The sequence below is a fragment of the Sus scrofa genome, chromosome 18, assembly GCF_000003025.6.
Source record: "Sus scrofa isolate TJ Tabasco breed Duroc chromosome 18, Sscrofa11.1, whole genome shotgun sequence".
Classification (NCBI taxonomy): Eukaryota; Metazoa; Chordata; class Mammalia; order Artiodactyla; family Suidae; genus Sus; species Sus scrofa.
The window spans coordinates 10,208,156-10,235,828 of NC_010460.4; the positions used below are offsets into that span (position 1 = coordinate 10,208,156).

Consider the following 27,673-nt stretch of genomic DNA (forward strand, 5'->3'; position numbering starts at 1 on the left):
GAGGGCCAGAGGCAGACATTAAACAACAAAATCAATATGTGAAGACAGTGCCCAGTAATATGGAGACAGTCACAGACGAGGGACCCCGGCTGGGAGTGCCACACTGGCTTGGGTGCGCCTAAGCCTCTGAGCAGGTGGAATGTGAGCTGAGGATGGACCATGCCAGGAAGCTGGCTGTGCAGAACTCCCCGCCACCCTGTGTATCCCAGGGCCCTAGTAGGGTTCAGGATGCCACACGGGGTGACATCAGCCAAGAGCCAGAGCTGGGCGTGTTTGCTTCCTCTCTAGGAGCAACCAGCCATGGCTGAGTTTATGCTCTTAGAACTCTTCAGTCTGTTCAGACAGGCCAGACACCATCAGCCTCTCAGAGCAGTGAACTCTAGGGTGTGGGGGCAGGAGCAGGGGCTAAGGGTGCCACTTTCTGCAACCAACCCGTGATCTGGAACTGGCCTTAGAGAGAATCTATGCGGCCCTCTTCAGGGGCCCTGAGGCTGGCGAAGACACTTCTCCATCGCACAGTTCACAAGGCAAAGTATGTTCTACCTCATTCATAACTCAAGAAATGCAATTTGATGGAGTTCCCATTGCGGTTCAGCAGTTAACGAACCTGACTGGCATCCATGAGGACACAGGTTCGATCCCTGGCCTGCTCAGTGGGTTAAGGATCCAGCATTGCTGTGAGCGGTGGTGTAGGTCACAGATGCGGCTCAGATCTCGAGTTGGTATGGCTGTGGGGTAGGCCGGCAGCTGCAGCTCAGATTTGACCCCTCGCCTGGGAACCTCCATATGCTCCTGGTGTGACCCTAAAAAAAAAGACCAAAAAAGAAAAAGAAATGCAATCTGAGGAGTACTCTTGTGGTGCAGCGGATTAAAGATCCGGCGTTATCACTCTGGTTGCTGCTGTGGAACAGGTCAACTCCCTGGCCTGGGAACTTCCACAAGCCATGAGCAAGGCCAGATAAATAAATAAGTAGATACAAGTTGAAATTTTACCCATCAGATTACTAAAGACTAAGGAGATTGAAAATATCAAGTCTGAGTCTGTGGCTCAGAGTGTTAAGAATCTGGCTAGTATCCATGAGGATGTGAGTTCAATCCCTGGCTTCGCTCAGTGGGTTAAGGATATGGTGTCACCACCAGCAGCAGCATAGGTTGCAGATGCGGCTGGGATCTGGCGGATCTGGTGTGGCTGTGGCTGTGGCATTGGCCGGCCTTTGCAGCTCTGATTCAGTCCCTAACCTGAGAACTTCTTTATGCTGTGGGTGCGGCCCTAAAAAAAAAAAAAAGAAAAAAAAATTCTCAAATCCTGGTGAAGCTGTGGGAACACCCTTCTCCCATCAGTCATTTGTTCAGCCTCTTGTAGGTAATCTGGGTTCTCTCCATCGGCTTTGAAATTGTGATCACTCTTTGGCTCAGCAATTCCATTTTAATAAATCTACTCTGAAGGTATCATTAAAGGAGTGATTTTTAAAAAAAAAGCGGGAGTTCCCGTCGTGGCACAGTGGTTAACGAATCCGACTAGGAACCATGAGGTTGCGGGTTCGGTCCCTGCCCTTGCTCAGTGGGTTAACGATCCGGCGTTGTCGTGAGCTGTGGTGTAGGTTGCAGACGCGGCTCGGATCCCGCGTTGCTGTGGCTCTGGTGTAGGCTGGTGGCTACAGCTCCGATTCGACCCCTAGCCTGGGAACCTCCATATGCCGCGGGAGCGGCCCAAGAAATAGCAAAAAAGCCAAAAAAAAATAAATAAAATAAATAAATAAACAAATAATAAAGAAATTGTTTGGGGATTTATTAGAAATTGATAGCCTTTTTTTTTTTTAATTTTTTTGGCCACATCTGCAGCATGCAGAAGTTCCCAGTCTAGGGATCGAAGCTGTGCTGCAGCAACAATCCAAGCCACAGCAGTGACAACACTGGATCCTTAACCTGCTGAGCCACCAGGGAACTCCAAGAAGTGATTTAAAAAAAAAATGTAGGATGGTCGTTGAATTATGACAGTAACATTTACAGCACTGCAGGAATTATGTCACCGAAAAGGAAGCAACCGGAATGTCCACCAGGAAGAGACTGCTCAACATAATTGCAGATAGGGAGTTCCTGTTGTGGCTCAGCAGGAGCACACCTGACCAGTAACCATGAGGACATGGGTTCGATCCCTGGCCTCGCTCAGTGGCTTAAGGATCCGGTGTTGCCACGAGCTGTGGTGTAGGTCACAGACGCGCCTCGGATCCAGCGTTGCTGTGGCTGCGGTGTAGGCCGGAAGCTGTAGCTCTGATTAGACCCCTAGCCTGGGGACCTCCATATGCCACAGGTGTGGCCCTAAAAAGACCAAAAAAAATTATGGATAAATAAATGATACATTTAATATGAGCGAATTTTTGGAAACAAAATGTAGGTATGTATAAGAATAATATAGGTTAGTGTAGGCACAGGAGGAAAATCCGGAAGACCATATGGAAATGTTAATAATGAGATCTCTGGGGCATGAAATCCCAGGGACTTTTACTTTCTACAGTATGTTATTTCCGCAGTACTGAAATTTTGTATCACAAGCATGTAGGACTGTTGTAAGCAGAAAAAGGAGGATTTCAAAGTGAGAAGGATGGAAGAACTGCAGTGGCTATTGGTTCCTCTTTTTGGCCAGCCAGGACCTGAAACATCTGGGTAATCCACCTGCCTTAGGGTCTCCCACTGGAGATGTTGTTTGTGGCCTTCTGAGGCCAGGACCGTGTGGCCCTGCCATGGAAGGCCAGATGGACACTGTGCCAAATCCTGGTTCTTATTCACCTCCCCGCAATCCCCCCCGGGAGCCCAAGGAGCCCGAGGCAACCACTGGTTGAACTTGGGTTTTCTGCCACTTGCAGTCAGAGGGGTAAATAATGTCCTCACTTGGGCAAAAAAAAGAAAAAGAAAAAAAAAATGCAGGTAGGGGAGTGATCCTCCAGGGCCCACTGAGACCCACAGAATTTGAACAAGCAAGTATTAGGAGGGACTGAAGCCAGAGAAACTCCGGGGACCTGAGGGGCGTCCGTGGGTCTTCTCTCTGGAGCTGCCCTATTGGGAGTTGTAACAGGGGAGCCGGCTTGGTGTATCCCCCATAGTATCTAGAAAGTATATCTGAGTGACACACGTCATTTTTTCCTCACGGATTCTCTGAGCCAAAACCCCTGGAAGATAAGTGCTTGATTTGATAAAGTGCATCTGTGACCATCCATCATCCCAGGTGAAGATGCTTAAGCAGGAAGGCAAGTCTGTCTGCTCCTCCCTCAGCTCCCGTCCACACGGAAACTGGATAAGCAGCCCATGGCAACAGGAACAGAGGCTGCCTCTGAGAGGTGAAAGAGAGCGATGGAAGAGACCTTGCATTCCATATACTTTTTGAACTATTTTCATTTTTACAGGAATCTTTATTAACCCTAAAAAATAACTTATAATCTGCCATCTTTGGCAGATTATAAGTTAACTGAATATCTACCTGAAGTTTGGAGAGTTCTCGTTGTGGCTCCGTGGGTTAAGGACTAAGGACTCGGGTTTGATCCCTGGCCTCGCTCAGGGGGTTAAGGATCTGGCATTGTCGTGAGCTGCGGCTCGGTTACTGCGGTGTAGGCTGGCAGCTGCAGCTCCGAGCTCTAAGACCCCTAGCCCAGGAACTTCCATATGCCACAGGTGTGGCCCTAAAAAGAAAAAATTTTTTGAATTTTCATGTAAGAATATACACACATACTTTCTCTTCCTAGAAAGTGAAACCATTGCACATGAAGTTAAGTCTCCTAGACTCTCCCTGCTGACCACCCCCAAACAATCTCCAGCAGAATTGCTATCACTTTCGTGAGTATCTTTCCATACATATTTTTTTTCCTTTTTCAGCCACACCCGAGGCATATGCAAGTTCCCAGGTCAGGGATGGAATCTGAGCCATAGCTGCAACTTATGCCACAGCTGCACCAATACTGACTCCTTAACCCACTGTGCCGTCACAGGAACTCCTCTTTCCAAGTCTTTTAAAATGTGTTTTCATGCATATATACGTCCCTACAATAAATATATAGTCTGGATTTGAACATAAAAGAGATCGAGCATAAAATGTTTCCATACAGTGCTTTCTTTCTGGTGGACTTATTCTCTCAATGACTTGTCTTCGGGAAGCATCCTTTTCAGGAATTTAACTCCTCTAAGATCCTTCCCCTCCCCAAGAAGTAACAAGTCTGCGGTCTTCATAAATGCTGCCCCTAAGACCACTCCAGCAGAAGTTCTTGGGGTAAAGCTGCCTGATTTGGCAAATAAAAATATAGGAGGTAGGTTAAATTGTATTTTATTTATTTATTTATTTTGTCTTTTCTAGGGCCACACCCATGGCATATGGAGGTTCCCAGGCTAGGGGTCTAATCGAAGCTGTAACCACCAGCCTATGCCAGAGCCACAGCAACGGTGGATCCGAGCCGTGTCTATGACCTACACCCCAGCTCACGGCAACGCCGGATCCTTAACCCACTGAGCGAGGCCAGGGATCGAACATGCAACCTCATGGTTCCTAGTCATATTCATTAACCACCGAGCCACGACAGGAACTCCATAGGTTAAATTTTAGTTTCAAATAAGGAATCCCTGTTACATATCAATGTCCCACAGACCGCTGAGAACATACTTAAACTAAAAAACAAAACCCAAAAAACCCAATTCCTATCTTTTATTTACCTGAAATTCAGATTTAACTGAGTACTCCTACCCTGGGGTACTTGTTTAAAATCGTCCTGTTCCTTTGTAATATTCAGTAGGTCTAGGTGAAGCTAACCAGGAATCTGGTTGGTTGCTTGGTGGGGTTTTGTTTGGTTGCTTTTGGCGGGGGTGGGGGCTGTATTTTTGAAACGGTGTTCAGATTGCCGGTCAGGGCGGGGAACCCATTAGTCAACCACACGGGGCTCCTCTCCCAGAGAAAATACACGTTTTCCTTCTTCAGTCTTTATTGAGTTAGCCCAGTAGGAGTCAGGCCTCCAGAAATGGCCCTGGGGCCTCTGCCTTGGGGGAGTCCTCTCAGGAGTGGCGCCCATGGCCCCACTACATTGTCAGGACAATCAATCGGCCCTGCTACTCTTCTGCAAGCCGCCCCATTTCCTTTAGACCTGCTGATTTTTCTGAGGTCCCAGGATTTCTATAGCTTGGCCAACCGCCCTCGGCCCATGCTGTGATTCTCAAAATTAGCACAATGGCAGAGGGCTGGAGGGGGAAATGGGTAGGGCCAGGAATAAAGAAGAGAGAAGTTTGGGCTCTCCCCCAAACTTCTCTCAAACCACCCCCACCCCCCTCACGCGCCTACCCCCAGCTCTTCTTTCTGGGTAACCCTTGCGCCAGACTCTTGGGTTCCTCTGTTTTTTCTGCGCCAAGAGAAGGCGAGACTGGGGGCTTGGAGGGACTTGGCCAACACAACCCACGCCAGAGCCAATCCCTGGCTGGGAAGTGGAAGTGGGTGTGGCGACGGAGAGGGGCGTGGCTTGACAGCTTCAGCGACCCGTCTGGACCAATCCCGACCCGGGCGGCGAAGCTCACTCCCCTACCTGGGCCAGGTGCGCCAGGCTCGGCGTCTCTCCTTTGCTCTGCGCGTCGCATGGAGGGCTCCGGGGAGGGGTCGGGGGGAGACCAAACCCGGACTCAGTTCCCAATGGAGCCCTTGGAAAGCCAGGTCCCGAAGCTGGAGCCGAAGCAGGTTCTCGCGGAGGAAAGACAGCCTGAGAGTCCTGGGAGCAGCCCGAGTCTGGCTTCCGCCGTGAAGGAAGCGGCGGGCGCGAGCCAGGACCTGTCTAGCGGGAAGAAGCTGCCCTCGCCTCGCCCGGCGCCCCTGAAGTTGCTGCCACTCAGCCTGGGCTACGGCGCCTTCCGCCGCCAAGCGTCGTCCGGCTCGGAGCCGCCGTCGCCCGGCCCCGCTGCGACCGAACAGTCCCGGGACGGCGAGACACCGGGGGCCGAACTGGCGCCTAGGGCCACGCCGGGTGAGCCGGCTCCAGGCTCCTGGGCCCCCATGGAACTGCAGGTGGACGTGCGCGTGAAGCCCGTGGGCGCGGCTGGCGGCAGCCGCGCGCCCTCGCCAGCGCCCTCCACGCGCTTCCTCACCGTCCCTGTGCCGGAGTCCCCCGCCTTCTCCCGCCACGCCTCCCCAGCGCAACTGCTCCTGCGGCAGACCCCGTCCCCGGGCAGCACGTGGGGCCGTGGCGTGCCGCTGGCCGTAGGCCGGGCGGAGCGCGGTCTTGACGGAGAAGGCTGGGCCAGCCACCCCGAAGGGCGTGCGGAGTCCCCAGGCTCCCCGACCTGCCGCTGCCGCTGCAAGGAGGATGCCGTGCTGCTGCCTCGCGCCGAGGTGGACGGCGATAAGAAGCTGTCCCGGGTCATAAAGCTCATAGGTAAGCGCGCCCCGGTACCGGGAGCCGAACTGCCCGGTGGATGGGGCTCGACGAACCTAAGCGCCCCACCCTCACCGCACCCACCCAGCGCCGGGCTCCTGGGGCGGAGGGACTAAGGCGGCTCAGACGAGGTGCTGATACCCCGACCCCACCCTGCCTCCCTGGCTAAGAGTCTGTGTAACTGTAATTCAAATTGTTGACTTAACAACAATAAGTAGATGGATAACATCGCTCTTCTCCAGCCCCCGAGCCTCCAAAACTTTCGCACTTCCTCTGAGTGTGCGCAGCATCTTGAAGCAGGGGTGGAAGGAATTCCAGGCGAGGGGAAGTCTTCCGGGATCACGTGACGGTGGTGGCTGCCTGGGCAGGAACGCCGACGCTTGGCTGCCGCTGGCACAACCTCTCAAAGGCCCAGCCAGACTCCCTCTTTGGACCACTTGGCTCCAACATTCATCCATTCAAGCAGCTACAGGGGTGGGGACTACCCGCCCGACTGCACTAGGTGCAGGGGAGGGGTGCGGGAGGGGTGGTTGGTAGGGAGGAAGAGCGAACCCTAAAAAAATAAAACAATTCTGGACAGAAGGAAGTGGTTGGTGAATTTGGGGGCTTGGGAGTGCTTCCTGCAGCTAAGCCTTGAAAGCTGAGTAGGACGTTAGGGGTGGTAGCACCCCTTCTAGCTGGAGAGCCCTCAGGAACATTGATCCCCAGGGGCTAGAGGCCTGCCCAGCGGACACACTGTCAAAAGCTTGGCCAGTTGAGAGGAAGGACAGACCCGCGAGACAGGCCCCAAAGCCTGATGAACCTCTATGCCAGGGGTTTTTAGACATGAAAGAGTTCAGGAACCCAGATCATTCCGGAACTTTTGCAGAGTTGGGTGGGAGCACATTTTCTGCATGATAGGTGTATTCATTTTCTGGTGCTGCTGAAACAAATCTGCACAAACTTAGAGGCTTGAAATGACATGGAATTTGTTTTTTTGCAGTTCTATTCGTCTGCAGTCTGGTGTGGGCTCAATGGTCTCCAGTCCAGTTGTCAGCAAGGCTGTGGTCTCTTCTGGGGGCTCATGGAAAAACTGTTTGCTTGCCTTGTCTAGCTTCGAAGGGCAATCAAGTTCCTGAACTCATGGTCCTCTCTCAATTCGAAGCCAGGGTCAGGCTGAATCCTCCCCCATCCATCTCTCTGACTCTCCTGTCTTTCCGCTTCCCTCTTCAATTTATAAGGGCCCTTGTGGTTACATTAGATCCACCCAGAAGTCCAGACTGGTGTCCCCATCTCAAGGTCAGCAGATAAGCAACCTTAATGTCATCTGCCGTCTTAATTCCCCTGTGCCTTGTAACCTAACATATTCACAAATTCCAGGGATTAAGATGTGGACATCTTGGAGTTCCCATCATGGCACAGCAGAGACGAATCCAACTAGGAACTACAAGGTTGTGGATTTGACCCCTGGCCTTGCTCAGTGGGTTAAGGATCCGGCGTGGCTGTAGCTGTGGTGTAGGCCAACAGCTACAGCTCCAATTCAACCCCTAGCCTGGGAACCTCCATATGCCACAGGGGTGGCCCTAACAAGACAAAAGACAAAAAAAAAAAAAAAAAGAACTGGACATCTTTAGGGGGACATTATTCATTCTGTCTACCGCAGTGAGTCTGTAGCTTTTTAACAGATTAATAGTGGAAGCATCTGAGACTAAATAGGTGGGATTATAAGGAAGTGAGTCAGTGGGGAGGTCACATGGTTGGGTTTTTATTCTAGAAAGTGCGCTCCGACAGCACTGTGGAGAAAGGTCGGGACAAGCATAAGATTGAAGGAAGCCCTTAGGAGGTGATAATAGTTCAGCAAGAGATGATGAATGCTGGTTCTATGGCAAAAGTGGGAGGGAGATGGAGTTCCCGTCGTGGCTCAGTGGTTAATGAATCCTACTAGGAACCATCAGGTTGTGTGTTCAATCCCTGGCCTTGCTCAGAGGGTTAAGGATCCAGTGTTGCCATGAGCTATGGTGTAGGTTACAGACACAGCTCGGATCTGGTGTTGCTGTGACTCTGGTGTAGGCTGGCGGCTACAGCTCTAATTAGACCCCTAGCCTGGGAACCTCCATATGCTGTGGGTGTGGCCCTAGAAAAAGGCAAAAAAAAAAAAAAAAAAAAAAAGAGAGAGAGAGAGAGGGAGAGTTCAAGGGGTAGAGTTAGCAAGCTGGGTCACTGTGCCGGTGAAGCTGTGCTAACAGGAGGATTGGGGATGACCAGGGTGGCTGTACGACAGGTTGATGGGGTTATCCTTCCAGAATGGAGAATAGGGGAAAAGGCGTGGGAGAAATAAGTAAGCAGGTGCATTTGGGAGCCCCAGGTAGCGATGTCATTTAAAGGAAAAGGAGCCACCCACAAACCAGGTAGCAGGAAGAGAATCAGGATGCAAAGAAGCAGAAAAAAGAGAGTTTCTGGAAGCTGTGGCCAGTGTCCAGGGAAGAGACAGGCTTTGGGACTGGGTGGTTAGGGCGCATGGCCAGGCAGCACCTGCTCTGGGGATGAGGCAGGTAAGCAGAGGGTGTGGGGAGGAACGGGCGGGGAGCAATGCTGGAGAGAAAACACCGCAGGATCCACCAGAGGCACAGAGGCTTGGCACTTTGGGCTTGCTCTCTGGGAAGTGTGGGGTTAAAGAACATTGAGGTGCCCCCCCCGTCCCACCCTGCTGAGGCTTGGTCTGAGGGATGCCACTTGGATTAGGAGCTCTGCAGACTGGTTCCTGCCGGTGGTGGCCTTTACTGTCTGGGATCAAGCTGGTGACCTCAGCAGGAGGGCCAGCCAGGGGACAGGCTCAAGGACTTGCCCAGACCCGGTAGTAGTGCCTCTCAGGTGTTTCTTGGTCGCCTCCTCGTGAACCCAGGAGGGAGGAAGCCACCGTGGAGCCGGTTGGGAATGCCACTGCTTTGTCTCTCTCCTTGCTCTTTTGGGCAAGTGACATAGAAATGCTGTCCAGGTTGAGGGGTCAAAGACCCAGGGGATATTCTCAATGGCAGCGCTCAGCCCAGAAGAGAATCTGCTTTTTCAAAGAGCCTAAACTGAGGGGAGAGCTGGATCCTCGGATGGAGACTCTTTCCCCCTTAGGTATTGGTTTGGAGTCGTGCCCTCTGGTCCCCAAGGCTGGATTAGGTGTCCTGTTCCATGCTCCCATGGGTCCTTGTGCTGCCCAGCTCCAGCCCTCCCTCCCCTGGATTCTGAGCAGGTGACATGGCATGGCAGGGGACAGGCCAGACATTCACAGAATCTCCAACACCTGGCACTTCAGTGCTCTGTAAATAATGACTCATGGAGGAGTTCCCACTGGAGTGCAGTGAATTAGGAATCTGACTACAGTGGCTCAGGTCATTGCAGAGGCACAGGTTTGATCCCCAGCCTGGGGCAGTGGGTTAAAAAGGATCCAGCATTACTGCACCTGAGGTGTGGGTCGTGCCTGTGGCTCAGATTCATCCCCTGGCTCACAAACTTCCATGCATGGGTGTGGCCATTAAAAAAGCGGGGTTGCAGGGGGAGTTCCTGTTGTGGCTCAGCAGGTTAAGAACCCGGCTAGTATCCATAAGGATGCAGGTTCAATCCCTGGCCTCTCCACAGCCACAGCAATGGGGGATCCAAGTCGCATGTGCAGCCTGAAGCACAGCTCACAGCAACACCAGATCCTTAACCCACTGAAGGAGGCCAGGGATCAAACCCACATCCTCACCGATACTAGTCAGGTTTGTTTCCACTGAACCACCACCACCGGAACTCCTTGTATTCTATTTTTTGTTGCTTTTTGTTGTTGTTTTGTTTTGTTTTTTTGCCATTTCTTGGGCTGCTCCTGTGACATATGGAGGTTCCCAGGCTAGGGGTCGAATTGGAGCTGTAGCCACCGGCCTACTCCAGAGCCACAGCAACGGGGGATCCGAGCTGCGTCTTCAACCTACACCACAGCTCACAGCAACGCCTGATCCTCAACCCACTGAGCAAGGCCAGGGATCGAACCCGCAACATCATGGTTCCTAGTTGGATTCATTAACCACTGAGCCACGACGGAACTCTCCCTTGTATTCTATTTTTTTAAGATGCCCCTCCCTCCACCCCAATTGAATCAACTCTAAATCCTGCAAAACCTGGCCCCACCCCAGCCGTGGGATTTGACTAGGAGGAAGCATGTGGTGTTTGAGCTGTGGGGGTGGGAAAGGTCATCATAATGTAGAAAATTACAAAGGGCTGAGCCGTGAGGAAGCAGGAGATGGCGCGACATTGGAAATGCCAACCCCAGATTCAAAAAGAGAGTAGGGCAGAAGCTACAGAATGGGGCTGAAGATGCTGGAGAAGAGGCGAGGCTCTGTTGTTACATTACTATTCTCTTTCTTTTGTCTTTTTTTAGGGCCACACTATGGGCACCAGGCTAGGGGACTAATCCGAGCTGCAGCCAGAGTCAGAGCCACGCCAGATCCGAGCTGCTTTTGCGACCTACACCACAGCTCACGGCAATGCCGAATCCTTAACCCACTGAGCGAGGCCAGGGATCGAACCCACAACCTCATGGTTTCTAGTCGGATTTGGTTCCGGGAACTCCTATGTTCTCTTGTGGAGGTGAAGCCCCTTAGGAATAGGGCTTCTCGTGTCCTTGGGTGCTGAGAGAATTAGACTTAAAGAGGAGAAGGTCCAGGGCTGGGGACAGGGAGAAGGCCACTGTAAAGGGCAGTTTAGCTTCATCTGTGTGTTCATTTTCTAACTGGAAGAATGTGTTTGGGAGTTCCCGTTGTGGTGCAGCGGAAACGAATCTGACTAGGAACCGTGAGGTTGTGGGTTCCATCCCTGGCCTCGCTCAGTGGGTTAAGGATTCGGTGTTGCCGTGAGCTGTGGTGTAGGTCACAGACGCGGCTCGGATCCCTCATTGTGTGGCTGTGGTGTAGGCTGGCCACAACAGCTCCGATTCGACCCCTAGCCTGGGAACCTCCATATGCCACAGGTGTGGCCCTAAAAAGACAAAAAAATAAAAAAATAAAAACAAACAAACGGAAAAGAATGTGTTTATGTTACTTGTGTCGTTGAGAATCCCTTTCGAAAGGGAGCGGGCAGGACTGCCTCTCTGGCTGGAAGTTTGGTAGACAGATGGTTGGGGGGGGGCTGTTTGCAAGGTCAGCCTCGCAGCCCTGAGTGCAGAAGGTGTGTGAGACTTAGGGCACCTCTGTCTGTTTTTACTGCTCTGTTTTCTGAAAGGTCAGAGCTGACTTGAGTCTTCTGTCACAGTGGTTGTATTTACCGAGACGATTGGTAGATTTATTTTCCTTTTCTCCAGGCTTTTTTGTTCCGCTTTTATTCTTTTAAGGCTGTCCATTTATACGTGTCTTTTTTTTCCGAGCATTTTCAAACCCCTTCCCCCCCCTTTTTGGGCCTGTGCCCACCGCATGTAGAAGTTCCTGGGCCAGGGATCAAACTTGCGCCAGGGCAGTGACCCAGGCTGCCACAGGGACAGCATCAGATCCTTAACTCACTGAGCCCCAGGAGGACTCTGAAACGCTGTATCTTTTAACTACCACCTCCAGCCCCCGACCCCCGGCATCCACTACTTTACTTTCTGTCTCTATGATTTTTCCTGTTTTAGATATTTCGTATAAATAGAATCATATAATATATGTCTTTTTGTGACAAGCTTCTCTTACTTGGCATATAATGTTTTCAAGACTCACCCATGATGTAGATGTACCTGCACTTTATCATTTTTTTTGGAGGGGGACGGTGCCACACCTGCAGCATATGGAAGTTCCCAGGCTAGGGGTCGAATAGGAGCTGCAGCTGCTGGCCTACACCACAGCCACAGCCACGCCAGATCCGAGCCACATCTACAACCTACACTGCAGTTTGCTGCAACACTGGATCCTTAACCCACAGGGTAAGGCCAGGTATTGAACCTGCATCCTCATGGATACTAGTCAGGGGCTTTGTTTGTTCGTTTGTTTTGTCTTTTTAGGGCCGCACTTGCAGCATATGAAGTTCCCGGGTTGGGGGTTGAATCAGAGCTGTAGCTGCCGGCCTACAACAGAGCTACAGTAACTCGGGATCCAAGCCAAGACTTCGACCTACACCAGTGGATCCTTGACCCACTGAGGGAGGCCAGGGATCGAACCTGCGTGGATACTAGTGGGGTTCGTTACTGCTGAGCCACAATGGGAACTCCCACTAGTTGAATTTTTAACTCACTGAGCCACAATAGGAACTCCCTTCACCCGTTTTTATAGCTGAGTACATTCCATTGTGTGAAATATTATATTTTGTTTATCCATTTATCATTCAGTGGAAATTTAAGAGGCAGATTATGAATATATTTTTTAAAAGCTCTCAAAAGATCACAGGTGGAATGTCAACTTTTTTTTTTTTTTTTTTTTTTTTTTTTTGTCCTTTTAGGGCTGCACCTGTGGCATATGGAGGTTCCCAGGCTAGGGGTTGAATCGAAGCTGTAGCTGCCAGTTTATGTCACAGCCACAGCAATGCGGGATCCAAGCCACATCTGCGACCTACACCACAGCTTACAGCAACACTGGATCCTTAACCCCCTGAGCAAGGCCAGGGATTGAACCCACATCCTCATGGATGCTAGTCGGGTTCGTTAACCACTGAGCCTCTACTTTTCATAGGTCATTGTAACACACTTTTTGGAACCAAGTGTTTTCTCTAATGCACTGGCAAACGGAGATTTCTAAAGTACCTGTGCTTTTAAAGTTGAATAGTGATTCCAAGTATGTTGTATTAAAAGCCTTGAAATGTGTTCTCTTTGTGTGTGCAGGTGAGTGCTACCATGTACACGTGGGTATTTATATGTGGGTACAGACACCGTACATGGTTTTTAAAATGGAATTAGTCTTTTCAAAATAATAAAATATCAGCGTTCCCACTGTGGCACTGTGGATTAAGAATCCGACTGCAGTGGCTCAGGTCTCTGTGGAGGCTCGGGTTCGATCCTCAGCCTTGCGCTGTGAGTTAAAGGATCTGGCAGCTCAGATTCGATCCCTGGCCCGGGAACTTCCATGTGCCTCGGGTGTGGCCATTAAATAAAATAAAATAATATTTGCCACAGAAGTACCTCTGCTGTTTCAGGCTTTGGCACATGTGACGGTTGAGTTCTTAGGACCCTCACGCTGATCAGGGGGCATTCTGACCCTCGTCCCCAAGATTCCCGTGGGCCCTGAGCCCCTTGCCGCGAAGCGTTCGCCCTGATTGACTTCACACCCCAATCCTGAGGGCTCCGTTACTTCAGATGCATGTGTCTCTGCTCACAACTGTCGACGTTTGTGATGAAGCATTTACTATTTTTGTTTTGTTTTGTTTTTGCTTTTTAGGACCGCACCCATGGCGTAGGGAAGTTCCCAGGCTAGGGGTCGAATTGGAGCTGCAGCTGCCGGTCTACGCCACAGCCACAGCCACAGCCACAGCAACACGGGATCCGAGCCACTGTGACCCACATCACAGCTCATGACAATGCCGGATCCTTGACCCACTGAGCAAGGCCGGGGATCAAACCTGCATCCTCATGAACACTAGTCAGATTCGTTTCCACTGAGCCATGATGGGAACTCCTGATTCCAGTGTTAAAATGGGAAAACGGGAGTTCCCCTAGTTGAGAACTTGAGGTGGGGGGTCTGTCAGACGCCACACCTAGCCTTTGCTCCTCTCATGTGTGGAGCTTGATCTCCTGGCACCTTTGCCCTTCCCATCAGCTCCCTGAGTGCAGGGACCCTGGCCCCATCCTCAGTGCTATTTGTGCCCTGCATCTAATGCCCATCTGGTGCTCAATAAATGGTTGCTAGACAAATACTCTCTTTTTTGAAAAGAATCCTTTGTCTTCTTATTTTTCAAAAGTGGAACCTCTTTTAGCATCTTTCTCCCAAATAGGAAGTTCGGACCTGAACTGAGCGGTTTATCCTGGTGTCTTGGGCAAGGGGGTGGCATGACACGGCGTGGGAGTCAGCATGGTCCGGAGCTGGGGTGCCCTCCTCACCAGTGTCTGCCGGTTGTCCCACCCCTCCCGCAGGGCTGCCCATGTACATGAAGTCGCTGCGATGGGCCCTGGCAGTCATGGCCCTGCTCCTGGCATTGTCCGCGGTGGCCATTGTGGCCCTGGCTTCCAAAGCAGGTATGGCACCCTCTCCGGTCCCCTTTCCTCCCCTGCCCGACCAGCTCGGTCTCGAGTCCTTGCAGCAACTTTGTGAGAATTAGAAAAAGACATCCCCAGAGTTAAGGCGGCGCAGTGGCAGCAAATCTGACTAGTATCCATGAGGATGAGGGTTCGATCCCTGGCCTCGCTCAGTGGGTTAGGGATCTGGCATTACCGTGAGCTGTGGTGTAGGTTGCAGACATGGCTCAGATCCCACGTGGCTGTGGCTGTGGTGTAGACTGTCAGCTGTAGCTCCGCTTAGACCCCTAGCCTGGGAACTTCCCCATGCCATGGGCGCGGCCCTAAAAAGGCCAAAAACAGAAAAGAAAAAACAGAAAAAGACATCCCTGATGGACAGATGCAGCACAAAGACTTAGGGCTTGTTGAGCAGAGGGAAGGGAGGAGCGCCCCTTCCTCCGTGGACACAGCCTGCGCCTGCGCAGACATCACACTGACAGAGGGGCGGCTGCCCCGCCCGGCAGCCTCCTGCACAGGCTGTATAGCTTTTCGCTAGGGGGTGGGTGCCCGCGGGTGGGTGCCCGTCCCACCCCGCCTCCCACCCCCTGCCCTCAGCCCCGCTTACCCCTCTCCCAAGCCTTGCCAGTTCTGCGCCTCCAGATTTGCCTCCTGATTGTTTAACAGGACCTACGCATTCAGCTCTGGCCGGTTTACCCACCAGTGGTCTCTTGCAGGAGCCAGATGCCGGCCCTGCCCTCCAGGCTGGGTGTGGTCCGATGACCACTGCTACTACTTCTCTGCCGAATTGCAGGCCTGGGAGGCCAGCCGGGCCTTCTGCTCAGCCCACCATGCCACTCTTCCCCTGCTGAACCATACCCAGGTGAGAAGGGGGGCTGGGGGGGAGGGAAGGAGGGGAGGAGAAGGGCATGGACGTCATTACAGACTAGATTCTCACCACTAGAAGGAACCTCAAGGTCTAGTCCAGGAGTTCCCATTGTGGCTCATTGATAACAAACCTGACTAGTATCCATGAAGACTCAGATTCAAACACTGGCCTTGCTTGGTGGGTTAAGGATCCACCATTGCCATGTGCCATGGTGTCGGTCACAGACACTGCTTGGTTCTCTCATTGCTGTGGCTCTGGTGTAGGCTGGTGGCTGCAGCTCTGATTCGACCCCTAGCCTGGGAACCTCCATGTGCCACAGGTGTGGCCCTAGAAAAAGACAAAAAAAGATCTAGTCCAACTCTACATTACAGAAAAAGTCACCAAGGCCTGGGAAAAGCAAGTGACATGAAGGAGGACCAGGTATCATGTCTCTAAGGGCTTATTAGTGGCCAGGCGAAAAGCTGGAAGGCAATGGAGCAAAATCACAAACCTGGGGGAAAACTATTTCCAACTTAGTGTTCTATACCCAGCCAAGCTATCAATCAAAGACGAGGTTAAAATAAAAGTATCTTTAGATATAAAAAGTCTCAAGACATTTTTTCCAGCAAATTTAGGGAGGGTGTACTTCAGCGTGAAAAGACACAGAATCTAGCAAACAGAATCCCACAGAGGAAAGAGGCTAAGGCATACTGAGGATGAAAGTGAGGGAAATTCTGAGATGAGAGCTGTGTGAGCAGCCACAGAGAAGAAAACGGAGGACTGCAGGAGGTGGCCTGGCCATCTCCTGTTTGGGTTTTTTCTGGTCCCTGCCGCCTTGTCCAGCTTGACCTTTGGTCACATCCTCTTGTCAGATACACCCAGAGCACCGTGCACCTTCCCGTCATAGCACAGTAATCAAACAACTATTTCTATGGCTTCTTGATTTTTTTTTTAAGGGTCGCACCCGCAGCACATTCAAGTTCCCAGGCTAGGGTTGCATTGGGGCTGCAACAGGAGATCCTAGCCACATCTGTGACCTATATCACAGCTCAGGGCAATGCCAGATCCTTAACTCACTGAGCAGGGCCAGGGATCGAACTCATATCCTCATGGTTACCAGTCTGGTTTGCAACCCGCTGAGCCACAACAGGAACTCCCTGTGGCTTCTTGATTAATGCCTGCCTCACCTACTGCTTTAGTCATGTGTAGGTGGAGGCTGTGCTATTCTGGCTCTTCAGTGAATCCCCAGTACCTAATGCAGGGGGATTTTTTTTTTTTTTTTATGGTCACAACTGCAGCATATGGAAGTTTCCAGGCCAGGGGGTGAATTGTAGCTGTAGCTGCATCTGCAGGCCTACACCACAGCCACAGCAACAACAGATCCGAGCTGCATCGGCAATCTACATCACAGCTTGCAGCAATGCTGGATCCTTAACCCACTCAGTGAGCCAGGGATCGAATCTGCATCCTCATGGAGACTATGTCAGGCTCTTAACCCACTGACCCACAGTGGGAACTCCAATAAATCTTTGTTAAGGCCCTGACTGAAGGAAGGCTGCATTTTCATGCATATCAGAGCAGCCAGTGTACATTCTTGGTGATGGCCCTGAGTTAGATAATGAATGCCAAGGGCTGGAGGCTGAAGGATCCAGTGTATACGTCCTTTTTTGCCACCACTCTCTTCTTGATTTTCTTTTTTATAATGATTTTTATTTTTTCCATTATGGTTGGTTTACAGTGTTCTGTTAATATCGACTGCACAGCAAAGTGACCCAGTCACACGTACATATACGTTCTTATTCTCACCTTATCTTCTATCTATGCTCCATCATAAGTGTTTGTCACCACTTTCTTTTTTTTTTTTTTTTGTCCTTTTAGGGCCGCACCCGAGGCATATGGAGGTTCCCAGGCTAGGGGTTGAATTGGAGCTACAGCTGCCAGTCTATACCACAGCCACAGCAACTTGGGACCGACACCACAGCTCACGGCAATGCCAGATCCTTAACCCACTGAGTGAGACCAGGGATCTAACCCGTGTCCTCACGGGTGCCAGTCGGGTTCATTACTGCCGAGCCATGATGGGATCTCTATATTTTCTCATTCTTAGGTCCTGCTCTCACCCTCCTCTTCTGCTATCATTTAAGGAAGTTCCCTTCTTATTTTACTAAGAGTTTCAAACATGAATGAGTCTAATTTCGCTAGAAATTTTTTTGTGTGTGTACATTGAGATTCTCATATCTTTTGGGGTTTATTGGGGTTTTTTGTTTGTTTTCTTTTTGTTTTTTGTCTTGTTAGGACCATACCCACAGCATATAGAGGTTCTCAGGCTAGGGGTCAAATTGGAGCTGTAGCTGCCAGTCTACACCACAGCCACAGCAACACCAGATCCAGGCTGCATCTGTGATCTACACCACAGCTCACAGCAACACCAGATCCGTAACCTAGTAAGTGAGGCCAGGGATTGAACCTGAATCCTCATGGATACTAGTCAGATTTGTTTCCACTGAGCCACAGGAATAATCCTAATATCTTTTTTGTTTTCTCCTTTAGTCTTGTGGTGATTTTTTTTTTTTTATTCTTGGCCTTATGATAAGGTTTGTTTAGCCAAGATTTTTTTTTCTTCCCCAAATTCTTTCATATTTGACTTGATAATATTTTACTTAAGATTTTCAGATGTATTTTATTTCCTGCCCAGTCCTGATATCAAAGGTATATCTCACACAACAGAGAAGGCAGTTTCTGTCTTTTTCTTTCCTCTGGGAGAGTTCTCTGGAAGTAAATATAAAAAGCTACTGGAGGGAGATCCTGTCATGGCTCAGCAGAAACGAATCAGACGAGCATCTGTGAGGACGCAGGTTCAATCCCTGGCCTCACTCAGTGGGTCGAGGATCTGGCGTTGCCGTGAGCTGTGGTGTAGGTCGCAGATACAGCTCAGATCTGGTGTGGCTGTGGCTCTGGCGTAGGCCAGCGGCTACAGCTCTGATTGGACCCCTAGCCTGGGAACTTCTGTATGTTGGGGTGTGGCCCTAAACAGACCAAAAAAAAAAAAAAAAAAAGAATTCTTTTAAAGCTAAGCACACAGGCTCAATCATTTGTAACACAACTACCTATTCAAAAAATATGTCACAAAGTTTGGATATGCTTTTTCCCCAAAAGGAGCTTCCAAAAAAGCCCCTTGCAAAAAGACCAAAGAGAAGATTTGGGTCTTAGGCAGTTAGAATCTGGACTATGATGACTGTGAAACTCTGGAATCCTCCTGAGTTCTGGATGAGAGCCAGAAGCTCCGGGAGGCACCACAGAGGGCGCGGGTAGAGCAGCCGAGGTCAGGCTGGCAGCTGGCGGAGCGGCTGGGCCCGCTGGCAGAGGCCAGGCTGCGGGAGCTGGGACACCCAGACCCTAGGGACATGCCAAGGTGCCAGTAGTCCACACAGCCCCAGGACAGCCACGTCATCCTCCCCAAGAGGTGAGAGGAAAGGAGACAGCTTCAGTGCCTCTGCTCTCAGCCGGTAGATTCACTGACCTTTGGTTTAAGAAGAGCTTTGCTGGGGGGAGCAGGTTGGGCGGGGGGCGGGGGCAGAGGAAGGAGCTTCCTAAAATATCCACACTGACTGTAAGCCCCGTCTTGCATGCAGAAAGATGAAAGCGTGAGTAAGGACACATCACAGGACTCAGAAAATCAAGCAGTTTAGAACATTTAAATATTAAAGCAGAAATGTGTAAAGGCAGAGAGCAGAATGGTGGGTGCTGGGGGGCAGGAAATGGGCTTTGTTTAATCCATTCAGAGTTTTAGTTGGGGGAGTTCCCATTGTGGCTTCGTGGAAACAAAGCTGACTAACATCTGTGAGAATGCAGGTTTGATCCCTGGCCTCGCTCAGTGGGTTAAGGATCCAGCATTGCCATGAGCTGTGGTGTAGGTTGCAGACGAGGCTTGGATCCGTCGTTGCTGTAGGTGTGGTGTAGGCAGGCAACTATAGCTCTGATTCGACCCCTAGCCTGGGACCCTCCAGGTGCTGTGGGTGAGGCCCTAAAAAGACCAAAAAAAAAAAGTTTCAGTTGGGGAAGATGAGAAAATGCTGAGATGGGTGGAGCAATGGTCACACAACGGGGTGAATGAACCTAATGCCACTGAGCTATATACTTAGAAATGGTTGAAATGGTACATTTTATGATGTGCACATTTTACCACAAGTTTTTAAAAAAGAAATGGGGGAAAATATGGAAAATAATTTTAAGATGTAAAACAGGGGATTTCAGGTAAAGTCTGCTCGGGTCGCATCCACCCCCACTCCCCCACCCCAGCATTGGTGGCAAAGTTGGAGAAGTACCCGCCGAAGGCCGTGGAGGCCCTGGATGTCTGCGCCGTCATTGCAGAGCTGTCTTTTGAGTCAAAAATTACTCAGAAGTTTCTAGAATTTACTTATATCTCTAGACAATGCTTTTTCCACACCATAATTTTTACTAACAATGGAACAGGTGAATTGCATCTGAACCACAAGGAAAAAAAAAAGGAGAGAATGGGATGGGTGGAGCTGGGCTGGGACAAGCCAAGGTTCCTGTCACCAGGAGGCCCAGAGGGAGAGCTGGATGTCCTGCACAGAGAGCAGGGCAGTTGCACCTGGCAATGCCAAGCATCAAATGAGGCCATTGTTAGAGTTCCCGCCGTGGCTCCGCAGTTAATGAACCTGACTAGCATCCATAAGAATGCAGGTTCAATCCCTGGCCTTGCTCAGTGGGTTAAGGATCCAGTGTTACCATGAGCTGTGGTGTAGGTTGCAGATGCTGCTCAGATCCCACGTTGCTGTGGCTGTGGTGTAGGCCAGTGGCTACAGCTCTGATTGGACCCCTAGCCTGGGAACCGCCATGTGCCGCAGGTGTGGCCCTAGAAAGACAAAAAGACCAAGAAAAGGGGGGGGCATTGTTGGGGGCGGGCATCAGGCTTTTCACACCAGCCAGCAGACTGGAGACTCCTCGTTGAATGAGTGTGTACTACATGCCCTTAGCTTTATGCCCATGATTTCAGGCCTCGTTACAAACATCCGCCCAGTTACAGAGGATCACGGTGAAGTGACTTGCCTAGGGGTCATGCAGCTTACAAGTTACAGAACCAGAATTTGAATGGGGGCGCCTTGGCCCCAAAGCTCTACGCTATGCAGTGACAACCCCCTTCCTGGCCCTGGGAGATGCTCCGAGCTCTAGGGTGCCTTCCCGAACAGGCAGCTGATGGCTCCCAGGAGCACGGGGCTGGCCAGCAGGATCCCTGGGTCTTCTGCAGCCACAGCAGCGAGAAGTCTGGGGCTGCGCTGCCCCCCCACTCACAGCTCAAAGCTGTTCCCTCCCAGGAGTTCCCGTTGTGTCTCAGCAGTAATGGACCCACCTAGTATCCATGAGGACGCGGGTTCCATCTCTGGGTCTTGCTCAGTGGGTTAAGGATCTGGTGTTGTTGTGAGCTGCGGTGAAGGTCAAACACACAGCTTGGATCTAATGTTGCCGTGGCTGTGGTGCAGGCCAGCAGCTGCAGCTCCTATTCAACCCCTGCCTGGGAACTTCCATCTGCCATGCGTGTGGCCCTAAAAGACAAAAAAAAAAAAAAAAAAAGAAAAAAAAAAAGAAAAAAAAAAAAAGCTGTTTCCTCTCATCCCCTTCGAAGCTCCTGCCCAGCCCTGCCTGCAAGCCTGCCCTCGCCTCCACTCTTCCCTGCCACGTGCCATCTGGTCTTTGGGTAGGTCGGCACCCATCAGCCTAGACATTCCGTCTGGCTCCTCTTCCCGCTGTTGACCGACAGGTGCCCCCCTGCTGGGAGGATGGGTCTGCACCAACACCTCTGGGCACAGCATTGGCCAGACAGCCCGCGTGTTACCTGTGGCCCTTGCTGGTTAATGACAGTGACACGGGGAGCAGTTTTGTTGAGCTGGCCTACTAGGTGCTGGGCTCTCAAGGTCAGTGGTGAATAGAACGGGCCCTCTCCTCACCACATTCACTGTCTGATACAGGAAATTGACAAGGAAGCAAACCAGCCAAATGCCACCCACCACATTCCACACTCTGAAGGTTGTGGCCACACAGGGTAGGGTGTCCCTACAGGAAGTCACCTCTAAACCGAGGCCTGGAGGACAAACGGGAGTGGCACCAAGGGGACGGGCGTCACTTCGGTGCTTGCTTTCTAGTCCCCAGGGTTAAGTATGGAGGTTTTGTTTCCGTCAACATAAACACCCTTCTAGGGAAGACCCGAACATCCGTCACGCTCAGGCAGGGCCACGTCTTAGCGTCACTGATGTGCCTGTGTGCTGCTCAGCGTGTCCGTGCTGTGGACTTGCTGGAGTGGCTGCATTTCTCCACTTGGCATGACTTTGTATTTACGTTTTCTTGCATAACGACATCTGCTGTCGAGAGCAGCCCGGTAATCTTCCATCGCGTTGATAGCCCATCCTTTGCCTCGTCATTTCCTGACTGCGAAGCATTTGGGCGCTTTCCAGTTTTTCTTTATAAATAGCACTGTGGTAATTTTGGGAACGTTCATTTTCTCCCCTTTGTGTTCTAGGATTTCTTCCCCAAAGTGGAAGAAATTACCTATCCGAGCAATAGGAACCATGTGGCCGTTCTTGCTACGTAGCACAAATTATGACCCAGAAAGACTGGGCTGGTGTGGACTGCTGCCCCTACCTTCACTCCCCAGGTCCCTGCACTGGGACTTAGAAAAATACTGAAACATTGGAGTTCCCGTTGTGGCACAGCAGAAACGAATCCAACTAGGAACCATGAGGTTGCGGGTTCGATCCCTGTCCTCCATAAGTGGCTTAAAGATCCGGTGTTGCCATGAACTGTGGTATAGGTCGCAGACGAGGCTCGGATCTGGCGTTGCTGTGGCTCTGATTCGACTCCTAGCCTGGGAACCTCCATATGCCACAGGTGCAGCCCTAAAAAGCGAAAAAAAAAAAATTGAAACATCTTTTTCCAAGTTGAAACTTTTTAAATACATTTTTTTTTGCCTTAATTCATTGCTAAAAGCAGCATGACAAAAGGACAAGTATTTAAAAGAAAAAAAAACATTATAGGAGCTCCCTGGTGACTCAGCAGGTTAAGGATCTGGCATTGTCACTGCTGTGACTCTGGTTGCCGCTGGGGCATGGGTTTGATCCCCGGCCTGGGAACTTCTGCAGGCCACAGGCACAGCTGAAAGAAAGAAAGATGAAAAAATATCTCTGATAGCTCTCTAACATAATTGTTTTAGTTTTTGTTACTCCTTATGTGTCTGCCTCCATGTTTGTACATGTTTTTTCATTTCTTATAAACATGCCACAACTTTGAGGAGTTCCCGTTGTGGCGCAGTGGTGAACGAATCCGACTAGGAACCATGAGGTTGCAGGTTCGATCCCTGGCCTTGCTCAGTGGGTTAATGATCTGGCGTTGCCGTGAGCTGTGGTGTAGGTCACAGACGCAGCTTGGATCCCACGTTGCTGTGGCTGTGGTGTAGGCCGGTGGCTACAGCTCTGATTAGACCCCTAGCCTGGGAACCTCCATATGCCAGGGGGACGGCCCAAGAAATGGCAAAAAGACAAAAAGAAAAAAAAAAAAAAAGCACAACTTGGATTCAGCTTCTTCACTTATTCTAACCCGTCATGTACTGTAGCTTCTCACCATGTTGCTACGCAGACTCCACACTTGCCCTTGTTTTTAATGGTCTGGTGATACTTCCCTAAATGGATGCAGCATAGTTTACGCTCTTATTGGCAATTGTATTTTTCTTTGTTTTTTATTTTCATTTATAATGATTTTGATGTTTTCCATTAGAGCTGTTTTACAGTGTTCTATCAATTTTCTGTTGTACAGCATGGTGACCCAGTCACATATACATGTATATATTCCTTTTTCTCACATTATCATGCTCCATCCTAAGTAAGTAGATATAATTCCCAGTGCTGTACAGCAGGATCTCATTGCTTGTCCACTCCACAGTCAATAGTTTGCATCTATTAACCCCGAATTCCCAGTTCATTCCACTCCCTCCCCCTCGGCAACCACAAGTCTGTTCGCTGTGTCCATAATTTTCTGTGGAAAGGTTCATTTGTGCTGTATATTAGATTCTAGGTATAAGTGATAGCATATGGGATTTGTCTTTCTCTTTCTGACTGACTTCCCTTAGTATAAGAGTCTAGGTCCATCCATGTTGCTGCAAATGGCATGATTTTGTTCTTTTGTATGGCTGAGTCGTATTCCATTGTGTGTATATACCATGTCATCTTTAATCCATTCATCTGTTGTTGGTCATTTAGGTTGTTTCCCTGTCTTGGCTATTGCGAACAGTGCTGCAATGAACATGCAGGTGCATGTGTCTTTTTCAAGGGACGTTTTGTCTGGATATATGCCCAAGAGTGGGGTTGCTGGGTTCTAAGTCTAGTTTTCTAAGGTCCCTCCATACTCTTTTTCCATAGTGGTTGTACCAATTTATATTCCCATGGCAACTGTATTATTGACCATCTGCTCCCCAGCCACCTCTGCAGCCTGATCAACCCCTTCCACTTGCTTCCTGCCTGGTGAGGCTACTTTCTGTGTGTCTACTTCTGTGTGCTTTGTGGCCTCCCAGCCTGCTCATGCCTTTCACCCCGCTTCTCTGAGTCCCCTCCTTGCTCTGTCCACTCAATACCCATTGTGCACTGCTTGTGGGATTGGTGCTCACAGCCTCTTCCCCTGCAGAGCTGAGAGGAGATCGCCCCCATTTCTGGTCCCCAGTCCTGAGCACAGGGCCTGGCAACCAGCAAGCATCCAGTACAGCTTCCCGGCTCGTGCTGTCTTGGGAGACACGGATTGAGCCGGGGAGGTGGGCACTTGGGCTTGGGGCTGGGAACAGGAGGACAGTACAGTGAGCTGGGCCAGTGGCCAAGAAGAGTGACGAGCTGTTTTTCTCCCTCAGGGCTTCCTGAGCAGATACCCAGTCACCAAGTACTCCTGGGTAGGGGCCCGGCGAGGGCCCCGGGGCTGGCACTGGATCGATGGGACCCCCCTGCTGCCCCAGCTGTGAGTAACCTTGTGCCTGAGTAGGCAGCCCCTTCTGTCCCCAGTGTGCTAGCATTGAGCCCCCGAACTTGACCAGAGTAAGGTCACAGTAGGTGCCAAAGGGGGCTGGAGGCCTTCCCCTCCACCTGCTCCTCCCCACCCCCTGAGTCTAGGATGGCTCTGGGTGTCATTTAGGCCCATCACCTTGTCCCTTGTTTGGGCCCCCAGTACATTCACCCGAGCAGCATCATCACCCTGTTCTATGGATAAGGAGTGTGCCACCCAGAGAGATTTAGACGTTTGCCCAGCGCCACACAGCTGACGGCCTAGGGCAGGAGCAGGGCATTCTCGTGATTCCTACCCAGGGCTCTTTCCGGGCCCCCTGGCGCCAGGCAGTGATCCCAGTGGTGCCCAGGCAGCAGGCACACAGATGGGGGGTGCCCGTCGTCCTGAGCGCTTCCTTTTCTTTCCGCCCTTCCCCAGGCTCCCGGAGGAAAACCAGGATGAGCCGGATCTTGACTGCGGGGGCCTGGAGGGAGGCAAGCTGGTGGCTTCAGGCTGTGACTCCCCCAGGCCCTGGGTCTGTGCCAAGGGGACCAAGTGACTTGGGTTCTGCCCCCGCTGAGCCGGTTGGGGGCACCAGCCCCCAGGGGAGACCAGATCAAGAGCTGGAGCAGCCTGTTCCCCGGACCCAGGCCCCCAGGCCTCCCCGCTCTGCTCAGCGGCCCTGCCTCAGCCAACCAGGGAGCAGACTCCGGGCGCAGGAAAATCACATCTGCGGCGAAGGAGGCTGGCTGCGGCTGGGTACCCACCGGGTCTCCAGCTGCCCGGGCAGCGTTGTTCTGAGACCTTGGTTTTGGTTTTTGGGGGTTTTTTTGTTAGTTTTTAGCATTCTGGGTCTCAGTCTCTCCCTCATTGAAAATGGCCATTTTGAGGAGTTCCATTGTGGCTCAGCAGTAATGAAACCCAACTAGGATCCATGAAGATACAGGTTTGATCCCTGGCGTCGCTCAGTGGGTTAAGGATCTGGCGTGGCCATGAGCTGTGGTGTAGGTCATAGGACGCGGCTCAGATCTGGCGATGCTGTGGCTGTGGCTGAGGCCAGCAGGTGCAGTTCTGATTCGACCCCTAGCCTGGGAACATCCATATGCCGCGGATGCAGCCCTAAAAAGACACAAAACAAAAAGCCATTGCCCATTCTCTCACGTACCTACCTGCTTGGTCACAGGAGCACATGCTTACAGTCACAGAGAAACAGGCTGGACGGTCACAGGTGATCCCCACCTGAGTTCTCATTGGGCCCATGAAGCGAGTCTCCCACTTTGCGGCAGTGGGATTTGGCAGCAATAACACCATCGCTCTAAGTGCCATTTCCAGGTGGCCAGGCACACCGACAGCGTCCATGGAGAGAGGAAGGCAGTTCCTTGTCCCTGCCCCGGGAGGTGACAGAGTAAGGCGGAGACTGGCATGTGGGCGCTGGCGGGGCCGCCGACCAGCTGAGGCCCAAGGCTGGAGAGATGCAGAGAGGATGGAGCCGCCTGAGGAGGAGCCAAGGGAGGACCCCTCTCTTGGTTGGCAAGGCCACCGCAACCCTTGGGGTCCCCCGAGTGAGAAAAGACATCAGAAACGAGAGGAGGTTTGAGGCAGCTCTTCTACCCACAGCCGTGGGCACACCAGCCTGAAGAGGCCTCTCCACGGTGAAGTTCAATGAATGGCCTTTGGACTGAAAGGAGCAGCAGCAAGGCGGGGGGACGGTGTGTTGAGTCTGCACCCTGGAGAGACTTCGTTCAAAGACAGGAGACTCCCTGCGTCTTACCTGCCCCGAGCAACTGTCAAGTGCAAACCAATCTTCCTCTTTAAAGGCAGAGCAGGAGTCCAGACTTATCTCAGAGAAACCACTCCTGGTCCATTTAAACTGAGAGTTTGTACAGAATGTGTGGCCACCTGGGTTGAAAGGGATGGGGAGGCCTAGGAGCACTTGACAAGCAATAAAATCTCAGAAATACCCTGGTGTTTCTCATGGCTTTCTCCTGATTCCATCCTTTTCTTCCTTTTGGCTGTGCCTGAAGAATGTGGAAGTTCCTGGGCAGGGATGGTACCTGCGCCACAGCAGCAACCCGAGCTGCTGCAGAGACACCACCAGGTCCTTAACCCACTGAGCCACAAGGGAACTCCTTGTTCCAACTTCAAATTAGCCCCCGAGCTTGATGACATGTTCAAGTTTATCTCAATTCAAAGCCCTTCTTGGAGTTCCCATCATGGCTCAGTGGTTAACAAATCCGACTAGGAACCATGAGGTTGCACGTTCGATCCCTGACCTCACTCAGTGGGTTAAGGATCTGGTGTCGCTGTGGCTGTGGTGTAGGCCGGGAGCTGTAGCTCCAATTAGACCCCTGGCCTGGAAAGCTCCATATGCCGCAAGTGCAGCCCTAAAAGACAAAAGACAAAAAAAAAAAAAAAAAAAAAAAAAAAAAAAAGGAGGAGACAAATACGAGAAGAAATAGCAAAAATAACTTAAAGTGGTTGCCTTAAAGCTAACTGATGGCGACAGAAGTCAGGACAAACAGCAGTTACCTTGGGGGAGGGGAGTATTAACTGGACAGGGGTACCAGGGAGTATCTGAGGGTGCTGGACTACTTTTTTTTTTCCTTTTCTTGCCTTCCAGGGCTAAACCTGTGGCATATGGAAGTTCCCAAGCTAGGGGTCCAATCAGAGCTGCAGCTGCCGGCCAGAGCCACAGCAGCACAGGATCCAAGCTGCGTCTGCAACCGACACCACAGCTCACGGCAACGCTGGATCCTCGGCCCAGTGAGTGAGGCCAGGGACCGAACCTTCATCCTCATGGATCCTAGCCAGGCTCTTTAATAACTGAGCCACAAGGGGAACTCCCTAGAATGGTCTAGATCTTGATCTGGGTGTGGGGTTGGATGGATATATCTAGGCAGTTACATCAAGCTGTACATTTAAGGTTAAGAAACTTAAATGCCTGTGTTGAAGGAACAGGAGTGAGGTTACAGGGAGAATGATGTTTTTCTTTTTTAAAATTATACACACTTTGGAGTTCCTGGTATGGCTCACTGGAAATGAATCTGACTAGTATCCATGAGGACACAGGTTTGATCCCTGGCCTGGCTTAGTGGGTTAAGGATCCAGCATTGCCACGAGCTGTGGTGAAGGTCACAGACGCGGCTTGGATCTGGCATTACTGTGGCTGTGGCATAAGCCGGCAGTTACAGCTCCAAATCAACCCCTAGCCTGGGAATATGCCATGGGTGTGGCCCTGAAAAAAATGTATATATATATTGTAAATAA

The 27,673-nt window shown here is 51.1% G+C and overlaps 1 protein-coding gene across 1 annotated transcript; it reads left to right on the plus strand.

The window, feature by feature from the left end:
* KLRG2 (killer cell lectin like receptor G2) lies at positions 5,322 to 25,407 on the plus strand. Its single transcript, XM_003134626.6, has 5 exons — positions 5,322 to 6,392; positions 14,425 to 14,526; positions 15,240 to 15,385; positions 24,279 to 24,382; positions 24,845 to 25,407. Exons 1-5 carry the CDS (start codon positions 5,603 to 5,605, stop codon positions 24,963 to 24,965), a joined length of 1,263 nt encoding a protein of 420 aa, XP_003134674.3. The 5' UTR covers positions 5,322 to 5,602; the 3' UTR covers positions 24,966 to 25,407.